The sequence below is a fragment of the Betta splendens genome, chromosome 9 (assembly GCF_900634795.4).
Source record: "Betta splendens chromosome 9, fBetSpl5.4, whole genome shotgun sequence".
Taxonomy (NCBI): Eukaryota; Metazoa; Chordata; class Actinopteri; order Anabantiformes; family Osphronemidae; genus Betta; species Betta splendens.
In genome coordinates, this window is record NC_040889.2 from 2,128,003 (window position 1) to 2,146,207 (window position 18,205).

At 40.2% G+C, this 18,205-nt stretch overlaps 1 protein-coding gene across 2 annotated transcripts; it reads left to right on the forward strand.

Moving 5' to 3' along the window:
- Positions 1-5,025: 5,025 nt before the first annotated feature.
- Positions 5,026-18,006, forward strand: lmo3 (LIM domain only 3). 2 transcript variants are annotated; one of them, XM_029162404.3, is made up of 4 exons: positions 5,026-5,287; positions 9,618-9,831; positions 12,659-12,784; positions 17,024-18,006. In XM_029162404.3, the coding sequence occupies exons 2-4, from the start codon at positions 9,626-9,628 to the stop codon at positions 17,127-17,129; spliced, it is 438 nt and encodes a 145-aa protein (XP_029018237.1). In that variant the 5' UTR covers positions 5,026-5,287; positions 9,618-9,625; the 3' UTR covers positions 17,130-18,006. The 2 variants fall into 2 exon arrangements, with proteins under 2 accessions (XP_029018237.1, XP_029018236.1); XM_029162403.3 differs by lacking the exon at positions 5,026-5,287 and adding an exon at positions 5,320-7,222.
- The last annotated feature ends 199 nt before the right edge of the window (positions 18,007-18,205 follow it).

Below are 18,205 nucleotides of genomic sequence, written 5' to 3' on the forward strand. Positions count from 1 at the left end.
AGTTTCTCCTCCGTTTGTCGCTTGTGTCAGCGGGAGTTGGATGTCAGCGGGGGAGCCAGGTATGGGTCCCCAGCCTTGCGCCTGGTTTTGGCGCTGAGATTTGAAATCTCTTTGTTCTCACTCACTACTATCAGGATGAGGACTTTACATGCAGGCCGGAGTATTTCCTTTGTCTGAGCATGTGGGACCTTAATAATAATTCTGTTAATAACAGATTATACAGAAGAGGTCCCCCAACATTCTTATTTCACCCGTTTTTCGGTTGCTTTCATCGTCTCAACGCTTCATCGTAGAATCGTCGTTCAACTTTCTAAACGTGTGTCATCTTTAGGAGATGGGGGCTATTACTTTTCACGTTTTCAGCTTTTCAACTTTTAACGTTATTCAACTTTTTCCGTTGTTTTTTTATAATGGTCGTCTAAGGGAGTCATCGTTCAACTTTTTGTCAACTTCCCTCTTTTTATCAGCGTCTATCATCGTCATACTTTGGCGTAGAAACGTCATTTCAACTTCAAAAGCGTCTATCTATTTCAACTTTATCAGTGTCAATCTGCGTCCTCGTATCTTCTATACTTTTCAACTTGTGAGCGTTTAAATTTAGTGTGTTTTTTGTTACATTTTCAGTTAGAGTGCGTGATGTCACAGCTAGAGTGAGCGGGTGCGCTTTTTAAAGACAGAACTTCTGTCTTTAACTCGTCACTACAATTTTTACTCTATCAACGTAATTATTTCACGAAATCGTAGTCATACTTGTCTTCTTTCTAATGATGTGTCTGGATATACCCTCAGACCTATACTTTAGTCGCTATCAACCTCAAAGCACAGAGAGATCCCGAAATTCTCCCATAGACCCTAATGATAATTTTCGGCAGACGTCTGGCGAGAAAAACAAGAGTAGACGTATTTTGAAATTGCGACTGTGGCTACAAACCTTTGTCCTCAAACATAAAATTCACACCATTTGCTCATTGAAGCCTTGGGACTCATACAATGAAAAGGTTTTTGTGATAACTATTATGGTTTAGCTGGAACAAGCCTGTTCATACAGGGTGAAACTCGCTTTTACAGAGCAGAGTGAGCCTAATTTTCCCGCCTTTCGTCTCCATGGCGACGGCGCAGCTGCAGATTTGCTGCTGATGCTCTGTGTACAGAGCAGTTCCATGCTTACTACTGATTACTCAACTACAATATTGGATTGTGTAGTAATTAAGCACACACTTCCTCTTAATCCTTTCAAAATAAAAGCACCAAGCCAAATAATTAGCTTTAATAGCAATATTTCTGCTTTTAGATGGGTAATTATGACTATTTAAAGATAGATTAACAATTTAATAATTACCCACACATGCGGCCTCCACATCCTTTCAAAATAAAAGCACCAATGCCATTTATTAGCTTTAACTGCACTGTTTTTGCCTTTGAATGGTTAATTATGATTATTTAAAGACTAATTGACAGTTACGCTATTACCCCCACACATTTCCTTTCAAAATAAAAGCACCAATTACAATTTATTACCTTTAATGGCAAGACTGATTAGAAAATTTCTGGTTCTGAATAATTACCAATCGTTAATGAGACTACTTTAGAGTTCAGTAAATAACCACTCACACTTATTAGGGTGCTTTTATTCTGAAAGGGCTTAATCTAAATCTTTTGCTTTAATAGGGCTATTCTTGCTATTGAATGATAAACTATGACTATCTAATGACTATTTTATAGTTTAGTAATCACTCACATCACTCACAAATCAAAAAGCTAGTCAGCTTATTTATGATTGTCAACAATGCACCTTGGTCAACTTTTTAATCTTTGACATCTTTTTACCTTGGTGAACGTTTGAATCATTGTCATATTTTTAATCTTGTCTTAGTATGACCATGGTCATCTTTTTCATAATCGTCTTTTTAATCGCCATCTTTTGTCATCGTTTTAATTTTTGTCAACGTTTTCTTGTTTTCTCGTTTTCAACGTTTTGCCGTAGTCAACTTTTGGACGTAGTCAACTTTTTGACATCAGGAACTTAATTAGCGTTTGGCATCGTTGCGGCAGCAGATCAGCTCTCACTCAGCTTGCCCACCCCAGGAACACAGAAACCTCTGGAGAGAGTCAACCGACCGAGATTCCCGCTTCGCCAACTAGCTAGGCCGCAATCAGGTACCCTAGTGCTATCACAACCTATGGCCCGTATTTAGTAAACAGAGAGCGACGTCACTCCCATGTCGACGGTCACATGACTGCAAGACCCAGCACCACACCACCCAAGGGCAGGTTGTTTCAGCTCTCTCCCAAGGAACGCGAGGCCATGAATATTTAATTGGATGACGCTTTGGCGGCCGACCTCATCCATCCGTCATCATCACGGAGCAGGGTTATTTTCGTCGGAAAGAAGGACGGGTCGCTCTGTTCATGCATCGATCATCGGGGTCTCAACGAGGTGACCGTTCGGGACTCCTACTCTCTTCCCCTGCTGTCCCAGCCTTCGAGTTACTGTCTGAAGCTAATATTTACTAAATTATAGCTCCACAATGCCTACCACCAAGTTAGGATCCGAGAAGGAGATGTATCGAAAACCACCTTCATTCAACACACCCAATGGCCATTAAAAATACTTAGTGATAGCATTTGGGCTGACCAATGCCCCTGTCGTTTTCCAGGGCCTGATCAATGACGTTCTGGGCAGTATTATTTTGTCTTTGTCTACCAAGACGACATCTTGATCTTCTCCAGGCACAAGGAGGAACCCCGGCTCCATGTTTGCAGGGTTCTAAAGCGCCTCCGTGAGTTCCATCTCTTTGTTAAGGCAGAGAAATGTGAGTTTCATGCATCCACTGTGTAATTTCTAGGATTTGTCCTCTCTCAGGAATAGGTGTTGATGAACCCAGCAAAGACCCAGGCAGTGGAGGAATTGCCGACGCTGCAGGACAGGCAAGGGGTTCAAAGGTTCCTGGGCTTCACCAACTTATACGGTTGGTTTATCTGGAGGTTCAGTTTGCTAGCGGCTCTACTTCACGCTCTCATGTCATCCAAGGTCCAGTTTCGGTGGAAACCTGAGGCGGAGCAGGTGTTTCAACATCAGAAGAGGAGTTTCACCTCAGCACCCATCCTACAGCTACCTGACCCGACCCGACAGTTCGTGGTGGAGGTGGATGCTCAAGCCTCGATCGCCCACTTTAATGCCTGACCACACAACCGGCAGGCAGGATGATCGCGGGTTCCTCTGGCTCGACCTCGGCATCATGGATCCTAGACAGAGCGTCTGGCTTGCCATTGCTGGACTCTGGTACGATATGAAAGGTGAAAGTTAAATTGCCCAAAAAACAGCAACCAGTGGGCCTGACGTGAATTTAAACAGACCTTCATAGTTTATATGGACCACAAAAACCTCAAGTAGTAGCTCAAGACAGCAACACATTTAATCAAGCGTTCAGTGGAAGAGGCAATCAGAATCCTTTCGGCTTTTCCGGGGGGGCCACCTAATCGTTTGTTTGTGCCACCAGAACTCAGAGGAGAGTTTATCCACTGGGCCCACGCTTCTCCCTTCAGTCGGCATCCTGGAGTTGATCAAATGGCGTTCGCGGTCAGCTGACGGTTCTGGTGGCCCTGGTCTAAGCAGGACACCGGGGAGTACATGGAAGCCTGTCGCACATGTGCCGCCAACAAATCGTCACACCAAAAGCCATCCAGGTTTCTTCGTCCCCTCCCAGACCCCCACCGGCCTTGGTGGCACATTGCCCTGGATTTTGTCACTGAATTGCCCCCTTCATCAGGTAACACGGTGGTTATGACTGTCATCGACAGGTTCTCCCAGATGGTCCATTTCGTCCCCATGGCAAAGTTGGAAGGAGTTCCGCTTATTGATCGGAGCCCAGTCCAGCCTGTCCTCAGGATACTATCCGCCAACCAACGGCCAAACAGAATGGACCAACCAGCAGCTGGAACTAGACTTTGGCTGCTGGCCTCCCAGAATCCTGCTACAGTAGACACCAGTGCAATTTTGACGTACAGGCAGAGTTGTGGACATGTGGAGTGTTCCACAGACATTGTCATTGATCAGGTCTATTTTGTCTGACATGCCTCTCAAAAAGAAAATTGTCATAGTTTGAGTGTTGGTCTCCTGCTTGTCTTACCAAAAATCCAAGAGAATGGGAAAAGTCTGAAATATATGTGCAATAAGGCAGAAAACCAAATTGTAGGTTAGCTTCAAATACCTAAAAGTGTACAATGAAAGGCACACTTAGCTCCTCACGTTTTTTTTGGTGCCGTTGTTGGTTTTGCTACTCTATTGCCTGTCTTCTTTTTCCTCTTTTCCATATCTTTACTGTAACAGGTAGTGTAGGACATTACTATATTCTCAGGTGCTTCATATTATAGCACTAAGATTAATGATAATATGGCACCTATTGACATATGCAGTACAATATCAATCCTTGCCTATTAGTATCCTCAGCTCCCACCATATTGGTTCAGAGTTGCCATCAGATGGTTTATTTCATAATAATAAATGACACTTTAGAATGATAATTCTCTCTTTACATATATTATAATTAAAACACGTCATATTGTTTCACTATTTTTTTATCTGCGTCACTAAAAAAAGACAAAACAGAAAATTCGGAATTGAAAAGTAAGTGACGTATGTCTGTTGGAGTGACTGCACTGCTAACTCTGGCTACAGTACAAAGGTTAACAGATCTGACTGTCAATATAGTTTTGCGTGTGGGGGGGTTAGTTTAGAAAAAAAGACTTTGATATTTCGGAATTTTAGAAGGGTAAATGTGGAGTAGGTGGGTTGGGGATCTAATTACTGGACCATAATTGGGGGCTGGGGAATAGGTTGCCGTCCTCTCAACTTGCTGCAGATCAATTATGTTAAAAGAACATCTGTAAGTAGAGCTTAATGAGCTCCATTAGAACAACATGCACTGCTTTCCTTGGCAGAGCTCGTGTGCTGCTAACTTGGGACCTATTGAATGGGCTTAAAAAAAAGCTTCACTGCTTTTCCTTGCCAGGGAACCAGAGAGACACACAGACAGAGGAGAGCGACAAGGTGAGGAAGCAGCAAGGAAGAAAGATGTGCTTTCAGATGTGGGGTGCATTTTTGGGATAATCAGCCAATCCCAACAACTCCAGCATAAAAGTAAATGTTCTCTAACCCCTGTTGCCAAATTTTCTTCAGGCAATCAGCGCTGCTCTGACAAGGTTGCCTTGAGGATATTTAAAATCAAGACAGCACGGATATATATACACCAGTGTTGGGTTTGTTTCGGACGTCCCTGCCTTCAAGGTATGTGTTAAGCCCTCTGTGTTGGTGCTTATTTTATGACAGAGGGAGGGCTGTGTGCAGCTGTGTTCCCCACGAGCCATCAAAATATGCCTTCCTTCTCCTTTGGTAATCAGACAAGTTAAAAAGAACAGGGAACAGGAAGGTAGGATGAAGTCCAGAATGCAGAATTTGCCTTATAAGATAAAGGCATTTATTGTTTTTGCATGGCCTATTTGAAGTTACTTGATCTAAGCCATGTGACGTCCCCCTCTGTGTTTTGTTGTTTTATGTGATAGTAAATAAAGGGAAAGTGTAAGAAGTGAGGTGGCAGCTTTGCTTACACTATACATTCTGCAAGAAAAAGCATGATTACAATGTCCAGAAAAAAGGTAATTTGCAATGTTGGTGATTTCCATCTTTCATGGTTTTTACTGGCCATCTCAGTGCATAATTTTAGAATTTTATCCAGACACAATACCATGGCAAAGAAGTTGAAGTTGAAGAGTTGTTAAAATAAAGACTGGTGCAGCAATGCCTTAGGTAAATAGTAAAACATAAGAGGTCAACAAAACATCATTCTCACATGGTTGACTAACACTGCACTCTTAATTCTCTCTTTAAAGAACCCTATGATATTGACTACAATGACTGTGTAGCAGACATTGCATTCTAACACTTTGTATTGAGTGGGGATACAGCCACAAAAGCTATCAGGAATGGTCTCACATTGTTGCCACACCTGTTTATCTTGGTCAGCGAGTTGTTTTTATTTTTTAATACTGACCCATGTTACCGAAAACTGTAAAAGTGCCTTATACAATTTTGGCCACCAATGCACTGTACTGCATATGACTAAATTTGCAAATGATAAATTTGAATCTGGTATCAAAAAGGAAACTTCAAAATTAATTAAATTCTGACTACTTCAGTCTGCTCTATCCTGAATAAACTTTGTTTATAATGTTGCCCCGCCTTGCTTTTGTGCTCGTGGCCTTTGATGTTTAAAGGATGACGAGAGCGATTCGTGCTATTCCTTGAAGATGCTTGTAAAGGGTCAATGACATTATTATCGTAGTACAATGCTCCGCCGGCGAGTGACTGATTTAGAAAATAATATGGCTTGCCCCTATCTTAACAGTTGACTGGGCACGTCACCCCGGGCCCCGCACACTCCCCGTATGGCTCTACGGCGGGCGGGGGAACACCTGCACCTGTGTAGGCTGTCTACACTACTGCTTTGTGTGATCTATATGGATTTCATTATTTTATTCCTAGAAAGCCTGTAGGCCTACAGTTTTGTCAGACTTGGCTCGTGATGGGTTAGGCTAGATCTTGCTTCAGGTTTATGTATATATATATTTTTTTAAAAAAGGTAAGTGATTGAGTATATTTTCATCAAAAATGCCTTAATTTAAAGGCTATTTAGAGCATATTGTGTCGTATTTAAAACAGGCTATTTTTATATTTAAATGCCTGTGAATAGCTTTGGATAGTCGGATAAAATGTTCTTAAAATACTGTAACGCCGAAGAGCGAGCGAACCGTTTGGTAGTTTTGTGAACCCCCTGCCAGGGTACACGCCAAAGCGCTGATTAGTGAGGCAGCTGGAAGCGGGAGCTGCTATGATTAGGTGGTCGCTGCGCGGCGGAGGAAAACATCTCTTTGTCGTCCTGTCATTCGTTGGCTGCGTCTCACTAAACATACAGCTCTGGATGATGATAAGTGGGATATCTCGCAGAGTGGGCGCCGGGAAGCGATGAGCAGCTAGCTTTAGGGTCATCGTCGTGCGATTTGTTGCCCCAATCTTTTCGTTCTTCTCTTGTTGGATTGTTCGTTTTCTAACAAAGCTCGATCCTAGTGTCCCTGCAGACAGCTTTCTGCGAAACAGACTGCCGCGTCTCTGGTGCTACTGCTGCTACAGCGGCTCAACAAATGCAGAAAAGAGAGAAAAGTTTCGGTAAGACGCTTTGTTTGAGCGACTGCTTTTATGCTTTATGAGTGTTTGGTATATTACTGCACAAGTTACAACATCTTTCTGTGTCGACGACTGCAAACCCACGTCTAAGATGCGGCTGATCAACCATATCTACTACCTGTGTTATTCTACTCACAATCCTTTGTTTGGTGTTCTGTTGCTGATCATAACGTTAATATGCTGCTGCGTGTGCCTGTGGAATCTAGTAAGAGGGAGAGAGAGAGAGAGAGAGTGAGTGTGTGTGTGTGTGTGTGTGTGTGTGTGTGTGTGTGTGTGAGAGAGAGAGTGAGAGAGAGAGAGAAGGTGTGTGCGCGCGCGCGAAATCTGTTACTGGCCTTTACAGTCGTTTGGCTGCCATGGCAACGGTAATTAAATCGATAGGGTAAAATGTCAACATCTTATTTGCGAACAGCTGGGACTGAAATATACTGTTCTCGACTAAATTCCTCCATTTTCTTTCGCTTTCATTTTAAATGATCATAGCCCATGTGGCCACAGAAACAGTGTCAGCAATACCTGCAAGACATCAGTGATACAAGGAAATGGAGAAAGGAGTGGAATTTAGTACTTATTTTATAGAACATTTTTGTCATCAGTTACCCCCTCCCTCTCCACCCACACACGCATGCACAAAACTAAATACAGTTAATGAACAGTTAACATTTAAGGAGCTTCAACAATACACTAGAACAAATACGCTGTCCTGTTGCTTTGCAATCTGTTTGATACTGCTTTTAAAAAAAAAACCTCTTAACTAAAAGTATATAAATGTTAGAAAAATATTTTTCGTAGTTTCATTTCTAATTTAAGAACCACATTTGCGTTTTTCAAATAATTTTCAGTATTTTCTTTCCAACACTGAAGCTTTAAAAGAACGTTTTCCTGTTTAACTTAGCTTAAAGAAAGGTTTATTCAGTTCATTGATAAACCTGACAGAGTGTATTGTTTAGGTTTTACTGTTGTGTAGTACTGTATGTGGATGTGCAGATGTTAAGTTTGGATTGCATTTTAAACATTATCCACAAGAAGAAAAGTCCACAAGTAAGAATAACTGAAGGGCAAGTAAAGGGCAGCAATAATTGAAGTATAGTAGCTAAGGTTTAAAGGAAGCAAGTCAGTAAAGGGTGTTTTCAAATGACTTAAGTAAAATATAGGCTAGTGTGCGTGTGTGCGCATGTGTGTGCGTGCGTACGTACGTGCATGCATTAAGTGGAGGACAAAAGAGACTCGGGGTGTGCCTTTTCCAAGAGAATAGTGAGAATACTAATTCCAGCCTGGTGCGATTCTACATTCAATGCCCCTCCTTGCTCCCAGTGGGCCAACAAAAGGATATTCACAGTGAGTCTAGGTCAAACAATAAGACCACTGCAAAGCTCCTGGCCTGTTGCCACGCCCCCTTAAGCACAGAGAGTACGGCGTTAAAAAAGTGTTCAGGACATCTGAAACTGTGGCTTATTATTTTTGTGAGCTGCTTGTCACAACACTTAAACAGCAATGCTTTGGGTGCTTTGTGCTCAAAACATGGAAAATCTCAACTTGTCTGCTTGTCTATATTTTAAATGATAACCATAAGATATTTTTCTTTCTTTTCTTAAAATAAAAAAGGTCAATTAAAAAAAAAAAGTAAAAATAAGTCAAAATATCAGTTTTTGGCATACAAAGAGTAGCACAAGTAGTGAACGAATAGTGTTCTCCTCTTCTTTCCACCAAATATCTACTCTGTGAAAAATGTGCCACATGCAAAATCCTACAAAGTAACTGCATTGTAATTAGGGTTTACAATGTACAGCTGAGATGAATGTAAGTATTGTGCAAATACAGGCATTCTAGCCTGTAGTGATCTTTACATACAACTTAATGTACAGTATAATACTAAAATACTGTAGTGCACCTGTTACTTCATTTCTGGACATAATTATTTTAAAGTATGCTTCAAACTTTGCTAACTAAACAGTGACTAAAATCTTAATAATCTAGGCTTATTTTGGCCATTTTTAGAATTTTTATTTTTCTATTTTACAATATGCCAATGCCTGGTATTATTTCTCATCACAACATGGCCTATAATCATCAATAATATTTTTTTCGATCTTGATTGTGACAGCAATTGAAATTATAGAGCCCACCTAATCTGTGTTGCATTAATGTCAATCTCATCTCATGAATGACATTTTATTCATTATTACTTTTAAATATGAGTTTGATCGTTTTTACTTTTTTTAAGCACTATTTTAAATCAATGTTAAATACCTGCATATCAATTGATACTAACACTGCTAAAGATTTAGTGATGAAATATTGCATGTTCATAACACTAACCTAACAAAAGTCATTACATTCAAATTAAATGTTTAAAGTATCTCTCTTTTTTCCCCAGGTATACAAATGCTCTCCGTCCAGCCGGACACTAAGCCAAAAGGCTGTGCTGGCTGCAACCGGAAGATCAAGGACCGCTACCTGCTAAAGGCCCTTGATAAGTACTGGCATGAGGACTGCCTTAAGTGTGCCTGCTGTGACTGCAGACTAGGTGAGGTAGGCTCGACGCTCTACACCAAAGCCAATCTCATCCTGTGTCGGAGAGACTATCTAAGGTAAGAAAGACAGCTGATGTGCTTACAGTATGGTAATTTTTTAATGAATAATTTTATAGTAATTATCACTTTCATAGTATAGTTACAATATGTACATGGGTGTCTAGAGGATTATAGAGTTAACACACTAGAGTCCACGTTACACTAATAAGAAATCCAGCAAAATTGTTTCTATTAAAGTAAATAAAAATTAATTTGATTATTGATAACGTAGCACTCGTTATATGTGATACATTGTCATTCTTATCTCCGAGCCTTTCTGGGTTTGAACATCTGCACTAACTCCCAAATGCAACAAGAATGTTTCTCAAGTTTGTACTTCCTTTGTACTTGTTGTGACCTCTTTATGGTTCGGCCCTTTTATGGTTTTGCAATTCTATAGCATAGAGGAATCTTTAACACTGGATTTGCATTCACCCAATCACACACAAACACAATTAGGCTGACACACTGTCGACAGCTTGGTGTTCAATGTCTTGCCCAATTGGATAGTTTGAAAATACCAAGATACTTCAAATCAATTGAATTCAATTTATTTATTTAGTGTTAAAACCATCTCAAGCATAAACACAAAAAACACATAGAATTATATATAGAATAATATATAGAATCAAATAGAAATTTCAGCATGTCAGACTTGAGCAAACAATAGCCAACTTTGGAGAGGAAAACCTCTTTTAAACCACAGAAACTTCTCGCATACTAATGAGGTCAGGGTGGGCAGACATCTGACTGAACCAGTTAGATTGAGGGGAAGGGCAGGAAATTTTCTGCAATGTATTTCAGGCTTCTGTACAAGCTTCTGTACAAGCTGCATGCCACGGAAAGGCTGCAGTATGTAGGAGCTTTGTAGCTTAATTGTAAAGGTTTTAATGAAGCCTACAAATTATGCCAATTATGCCAACAAAACATATACCGTGCTGTGTTTACTGGGATAATTTATCAAAACAAAAAAATATAGAGCAAATGGAACACAGACAGGACAGTTGGGTCAGCCACTGCACCTTTGGTACAAACGTACAGAAAGAAGACAAAAAGGGAGAAGAACATCTATGAAAGAAAAGAGACACAAAGTTACCCGTCATCCAATTATAAAAGGTGCCTTTTTAGTATAATATGTGCTCGAGTTTTGGACTCCTGTCTTTTTGTTTCTTCTGTGAGACAATTCTCCACGGACACTAAGATTAGGCATTTGAGGTATTTGGATTCATTGAGATCTGACAACCAGATTTGACCGTTGCCATGCATTCAGGAGATCCGCAAGGCCTTTTTAAATATGTGGAAAGGGGGCATAATATGGCCACTCTAAATGAAAAAAAAAATGTCATTACAGCCAGCAACAGATATCTGACATCAATTTTGACTTCATCATATTGGCAGGCATTGTGTAAAAAACATATATATTATATTATATATTTGTTTTAGATATATTTTTTGAGTATTCTGTATGTGATATATTTAACATAGCAGTTTGACCTTAGATTAATGTTCAAGTAAGGCTGTGACTCAGATTCTGACTTGCTTGGAATTGATGTTCCCCTGCAACCTGGTCAGTGGCCGCATCCACTGACCAGGTTGCAGGGGAACAGGGAAGACCCCAAATGCACGACCCAAAACAGAAAATAAACATAAAAATGATTTATTAATTACAAACATCAACAAAACGTGTGAACTAAAAATCACTGCTATGCAGGAAAAGTAACTACTATAACAAATGTAAACGCTCCGTTCACCAACGGGCACACAAACCTAAACATGAAACACAAGACATTCACTCGAGACAACTAAACAATCCAACAGATCAAAACTGAAATACGCTCCGTTCCTAACAGGCAAAATCCTAAATATGTAAAACAAGACCAATCTTCACAGATGACCAAAAGGACAGGACATAAAAAGAAACTAAAACTTCACTTCTTCAAAACTCCTCTCTTACACAGGTAACATAACTTGGCGTAGCTTTTGGGCTTACGACTGTGTTTACGGCTTAACACACCAGCAATGGGTGAACGAAAAGGCATTACTTAATTAAATACACCCTAAAGCAGGTGGGCATCATCAACTCATTACAACACAGGCAGGAAACAAACTCAGGAGATAACCCACATAAAACACAAGAGCACCCCTAGCGGCGCGAAGGCTGAATGCCACAGGTCTAGTGTACTGGGATTCTTTTTATACACACCTGAGTCCTTAATACGATGTATTATTAGTCACTGATGAAGCTTATATGAAAGGCGGCAACTGTCTTCTCAAAAATTGATATTAGATATTACAATTATATAATATTACAATTCTTTTTGTTTGTTTTGTTTTGCACTGAAACATTATTATAAACACTGTTGGGATTGAAATTAGCCATTTCTTGTAAAGAAATGCAGTAAAACTACTTTAAAAAAAGTGCCCAAACTAGAATTTGAACCCAGACTTACCACTGCTTAGCTCACCATTAAACAATGGGACCACATGGTGTAGTAGTTTTACATTTTTGCGTTTACCATCCTCTGTGTGTTCTGCGTCCTGCCACATTGTCATATTTAAATTTATCAGTAAGTTAACAAGGCAGCTGTGCATTAACTATGTCAGCATGAGGGTAGGTCACACAGGCCACTTACTGAGGCTGTGCTTGACCATGTTTAAATAACGCATCAGTCAGGCGGCATTTCTAGGCTGCGACATTCATATAATCTGTCACTGGCCATATGAAAATTGTACTAAAGCCTCACTCTCGGTATATATTTGAAATATAATGTCTAAAACAATTTCTTGTAGTAGTACATACATTTATTATTTATGTGTGTCTGTATTTTTATTGTATTTGTACTAGGTTGTTTGGTGTAACTGGCAACTGCGCAGCTTGCAGCAAGCTAATTCCAGCCTTTGAGATGGTCATGAGGGCAAAGGAGAATGTCTACCACCTGGACTGCTTCGCATGTCAACTTTGCAATCAGAGGTGAGTGACCAAACTACACGTTCATGCTGTTCAGACCTTGGTCCTAATGTAATTTTTATTGGCATTCCTTGGCATTCACTTGGATTTCCCAGAGAGAATGGGGTCAGAGATTCTAGGAGATTGCTTCTGACAAGAGAAAAACACAATTAATTCCAGCTTCATTAATCCATCCTGATCCTAATCAATTTTCCTACTGACAGGTGAGCTGGAGTCAGTTCCTGTTTTTCTGAATAAGGGTACACCCTACAGAGGTTATGTATAAATAAACAAATACAGTGGCAGCAGTTAAAAGTCACAGCCCCCACCGTGGTTTGCTTTCGTGTCCGCCGCGTCAGCACCCTGTTTGCACTGCGATAGAGAGTGTGTTACGTCCTTTTGGCCTGTAGAGGGCGATTGACTCCCACTTTTGGTCCTAAAACATCGTGGTTAAATGTGTCATATAGCCTGTTGTAGAACAGCCACTTTGCAAGTCTTAGCTGGCCTAGTGGTTAAGAAGCGTGGCTGTAAAGTTTTTCGTCGCAGGTTTCGTCTCAGTGGGAGCACTCTTTTAATTCTAATTATTGGAAAAACAGCGTCTCATCATTATCATTTGACCAACGAGATAACATTGTTGTAATATTTAGTGCATGGATCCCCAAGACTACGAACCGCTGGTCACTTGTGGTGCACGCGTGCAGCGTTCGATTTGTGGCAGACAAGCTATTGTAACCCTGATTTCTCGCTATTGGTACCGTTCTCCGTCTCCTCTGGCTGTATGTAATAATTGGGCTACAATTTTCTTTACGTGGTATTCTTCTTTAATGCACCACACGGCAAGACAGTACAGCACATGTACACTTTTTTCTTTACGCCACTCTTACCCAACGCGTGTCACCTTTTTCCTGTCCCCCATCAACAAGGGCAGGTAGGAACTAATGTTAATTACAAATAAAATCACAGTAGCTGAAATCCCACGTTTCCCAAACATAAAATAAAAAAAAATAAATAAAAAGGAATACTAACTAAGGTTACAATACTACTACTACAATACTAAATTTAAAAAAGTGAATAAGGATGATCTAGACGGGGGGTCGGCCACCCGAAACACCCACGTTTTCAATGAAAAAATGAACACTGGGAGCCGCAAAGGGCGGCAATATTATTGTTAATTAATATTATTATTATTATTATTATTATTATTATTATTATTTTAGAACATTCAACATTTGTTTTTTAATCCAAAGAAGACATAAAAGTCAGGGCTCAGAGGTTTAACATTTTATATTTTATTGACAGAAGATCGTAGCAATTAACAGCATACCTATTCAGTCCTTGTTCTCTTTTATATGGAATACGAGCAATGATCAAACGTAAGCGTCATATTACGCCTTGTAAAACTATAAAAACTGTTCAGATTGTTACAGACGATAAAACATTGTCAAGGCATCGACAAGGACAGCTAACTTTCTTTTCCCTGCTGCTGTAACTGAGAGCAACCCGTACGGCATTACCAGTCAATCTGGAAACGCATTCATTGGTTTGGACACTTTAGGTGTGAACTGGGGAGGAGACAGCAGCAGGGACTGAAGAGCGACTGAATAGAGTTGATCTCTTCCCCGCTGACAGGCGCATTCATTTGATAATGCACTTACCTTGGCTGACAGTTCAGTTGAAAAACACGCTGAATCTTTATCAAACCGTCCTTGAATAACATCTATGAACTGTAGTTTCTTCCTTGATTATCCATGATTATTATGGAAGAAGCGCAAATCATCGCCAGTCCAAATTGTGCAATTAATACTGTGTTTACAATGAAGGTAATAAATAATAATAGTATTTTCAATTTAAAATGCACTGCAGATTTTAAACAAATGTTGAAGTGCTACAAATAAATTAGACCAGAAAGCTACGATACATACGTTTACTCTTGCAGAGTAAACATATGTAGAACAAACTACCTGCTGCATTAATGAGTCTTAGACCTACAGCTGATCATGCTGCCCGATGCTGCCCAGGCTCAAGATGGCGGATCGGGACTGTGAAAGTCAGTTCGGACAAAGTCAGAGCAAAGTGTGGGCCATGAGTCCATTGTAACAGTTTATTTTAAGTAAAAGTCAACCACAAAACACTCCTTTAAAACAAAACCGAATACAACAGGACGCAAAACTTAACGTGGCTAAAACCTGGCCTGAACAAAAAAAAAAACGAGCAGAATGTGGCAAAGGCACGGCATGAACACGAGACTAATGCATGGCATGAACATGAGACTATGGTATGGCATGGCTTGCACAACAAAACTAAAGCATGGCATAAACAACAAAGGCTACTGCAAAACGTGAAACACAAGATAGGTGCCTTTGCACGTCTTAAATGCCAAGCAACGCGTGACCAACCGGCAACAGAGCGCCTCAATAGTTCAAAGCAGTAACCGACCTAACATGACCAGCGTAGCGCGACGAGGCGATAATGTGACAATGACCCAGCACCCAGTGCTGGGCTGCAGGAGTCTTTAATGGGAGACAGAGTGGAAGCACAGGTGTGGCGAGTTGGGCTGATTGCCAGGAGTCTACCGAGGGAAAGAGAGGGAGTGAGCATGGTCCAAAGCCGAGGCGTGGCATGGCGAGGGAGAAGGCGTGGTCCAGGGCAAAAACAACAACAGGATGGCTGGGAGAGCCAGCCCAGGATTCTGACACTTTCGTAGTTGTTCGTAGTTCGTTGTTTTTGTTGAGCCTCATGAAATTGTTGAACAAAAAGGAAACCTTGAGAAAACGTATTCCACATAGGATAAATGGTTTACCACAAGATATCAAATCATGAAGGGAAAGCAAAACTACTGTCTCTGGTCTATCATTGAGCAAAATATGTGTCTTCAGCCTTACTAGGTTAAACTGCACATGCATTTTAATGTGCATTTCCTTAGATATATTTTTCTACCTGCTGAAAATCTGAGATTGAGAGAAATAAGTTATACTAAATTTGTGAGAAGTGTCTGAGTGATGGGGAAAAGGATTTGATATAAGTCTCCATCTAGTAAAAAAAAAATCTCCATCTAGCAAGCCACAGATTAGCCTTAGGTGACAGGAAATCAATTGGGCTTTCGTCCAGCCTCATGTTCGAGCCATTGAATTTGCCTTTATTGAGTTCATGGACCAAATCCATGGAGGTTTGAAAAAGGCCTGACAAAAGGTCACCAGAGAAGAGCAGAAATGCTGCAGGTGTAGGTCACAGCTAAAAAGGTAGGAGGTGGAGGTCTACATACTGAAATCTAATTTGCTGAGACACATTCTTACTTTATCTACATTTTTAGCATGCAATCAGCTCCACAAAGCCTAACATCAGTAACAGCAGGGTCAGTTAGGATATGTACAGTAGGTATTGACAGCTAACATTCTAGATGAAAGAGGAAATGTGCTTCTTTTAACCATCCATCCATCCATTTTCTAAACCGCTTATTCCCTAATGCTCTCACGGGGGTGCTGGAGCCTAACCCAGCTGACTATGGGCGAGAGGCAGGGTACACCCTGGAGGGGTCGCCAGTCCATCGCAGGGCAACACATAGACACACACACTCACACCTACGGGCAATGGAGAGAGTCCATTCAACCTAATGCACGTCTTTGGACTCTGGGAGGATGCCGGGGAATCCGGAGAGAACCCACGCAAACACGGGGAGAACATGCAAACTCCACACAGAAAGGCACCAGGGCAGCCTCCGGGAATCGAACCCAGAACCTTCTTGCTGTGAGGCCGTGCCGCCCCTTCTTTTAACCATTTAAACCTTAATTTAAATCTAATTAGGTAAAAGTAAGAGCATAGTTGTACATAAATGCACATGCCATGGAGCAGAGTAGTGGCAGAGTGAGCTTGTATTTTCATGCTTATTATTAAGGGAACAAAGCTTGATTAGGCCATTCCGATATCTTTTACACATATTAAAAAATACAAATAAAAATACCATCATTTACAATGAAAAAATTGTGAAAAAAACAATGTGAAGAAGCAAGATTGAATGTTTAGCTTTTCAGTATAAGGCTATTTAGTAGTGACAAATGGCTGTGTAATTTTTAATACTTCTATTAATTTACTCACTTAACTACACTCTGTTTTTATATTAAGGTATTGTGCATAACAGCACTCAGAAAATAAGCCTACATAATTGTAGCTTGTTGGGTCTGGCAGCCTATAGCTTGGCACTTATGATGAGACTCTTTCTTGATATTTGTTTAAACACCCACCTTTGTGTGTCTTTGTGTTATGCAGGTTTTGTGTGGGAGACAAATTTTTCCTGAAGAACAACATGATCTTGTGCCAGACAGACTACGAGGAGGGACTAATGAAGGAAAGCTATGCTACCCACGTCCGCTGAACCTCAGATTAATGTAAGAGAATGAATATGAGGAAGGGGATCGAGAGAAAGAAAGAGACTGAAGGATCGCTTGTATTCATACGACAACAAACTTCTGTCCAGCTCCTGTTGCCCTCCTGTACATAACTAAGCAAGCCTCGCTTTGCAGGAAAACACACTGCTGTACAGTATAGCCATAGAGACGATTGATGTGGCTGGGAAAAGTCCTGGAAATCTACAGCAAGTATGAAAGAAACTGTTTGGCCATTTCTTAAGATCTGATAAGAATCTTTTAAGGTGAAGACTTTTTTATTGTATGTCAGATTTTAACAGTGAATGTACTGTAAAAATAAAGGGGATAAAAACTGTGCGTGTGTGTGGCATTGAACGAGAGAAAATCTGGGTTTGTCTCCCAAAACTTTGAATTGTTGTTGACACTTTGGTTACTTTTTGTACACTATTTATTTGAGAAGCATTAATTGAACCTCTTGTCCAAAATACTTGAATCTAATCCAGTTGTATTTGGATTATACATGTATTTAGAATAGCTCTGTAATTATTAATACAGCTATTATTTATTTAACTACGCTCCACAAACATCCTAGCACAGGCTTTTCTTATTCACAATGAATGTTCCTTGCATTCTTTTCTGCAGAAGTAACATTCTTTTAAAAAACAAATCTTTGCTCTTTGTAGTGTGTAACAGCACTCACATTTTTAGGTAGAAATGGAAAAGCATTCTCTGATTATTAGCATGTAAAATGTTCTTTCTATTTGCAGTTGTAAAAAGGATTTCTTTTTTTAAATCCAGCATGAGAATTTTATTTTTTGGACCACACTTGTACTTACTGTAACTGTTCAATTTAAACACAGATGTAATACACTTAAATTGAGTAGACAGCGAGTATGGTGTTGTTTTTTTTCAGCCTCTCTTTGGCTAAGCTAACAATATACAGTAATCTTTGCACCCATGCAGTGTTGAAAGATATACTCTTAATTACAGTATATACTCTACAGTATATTCACAGTATACAATAGTTTTGGGGCCAAACAGATATGCAATATCATAGGCTAAGTATACGAAAATTTTGGTTGTT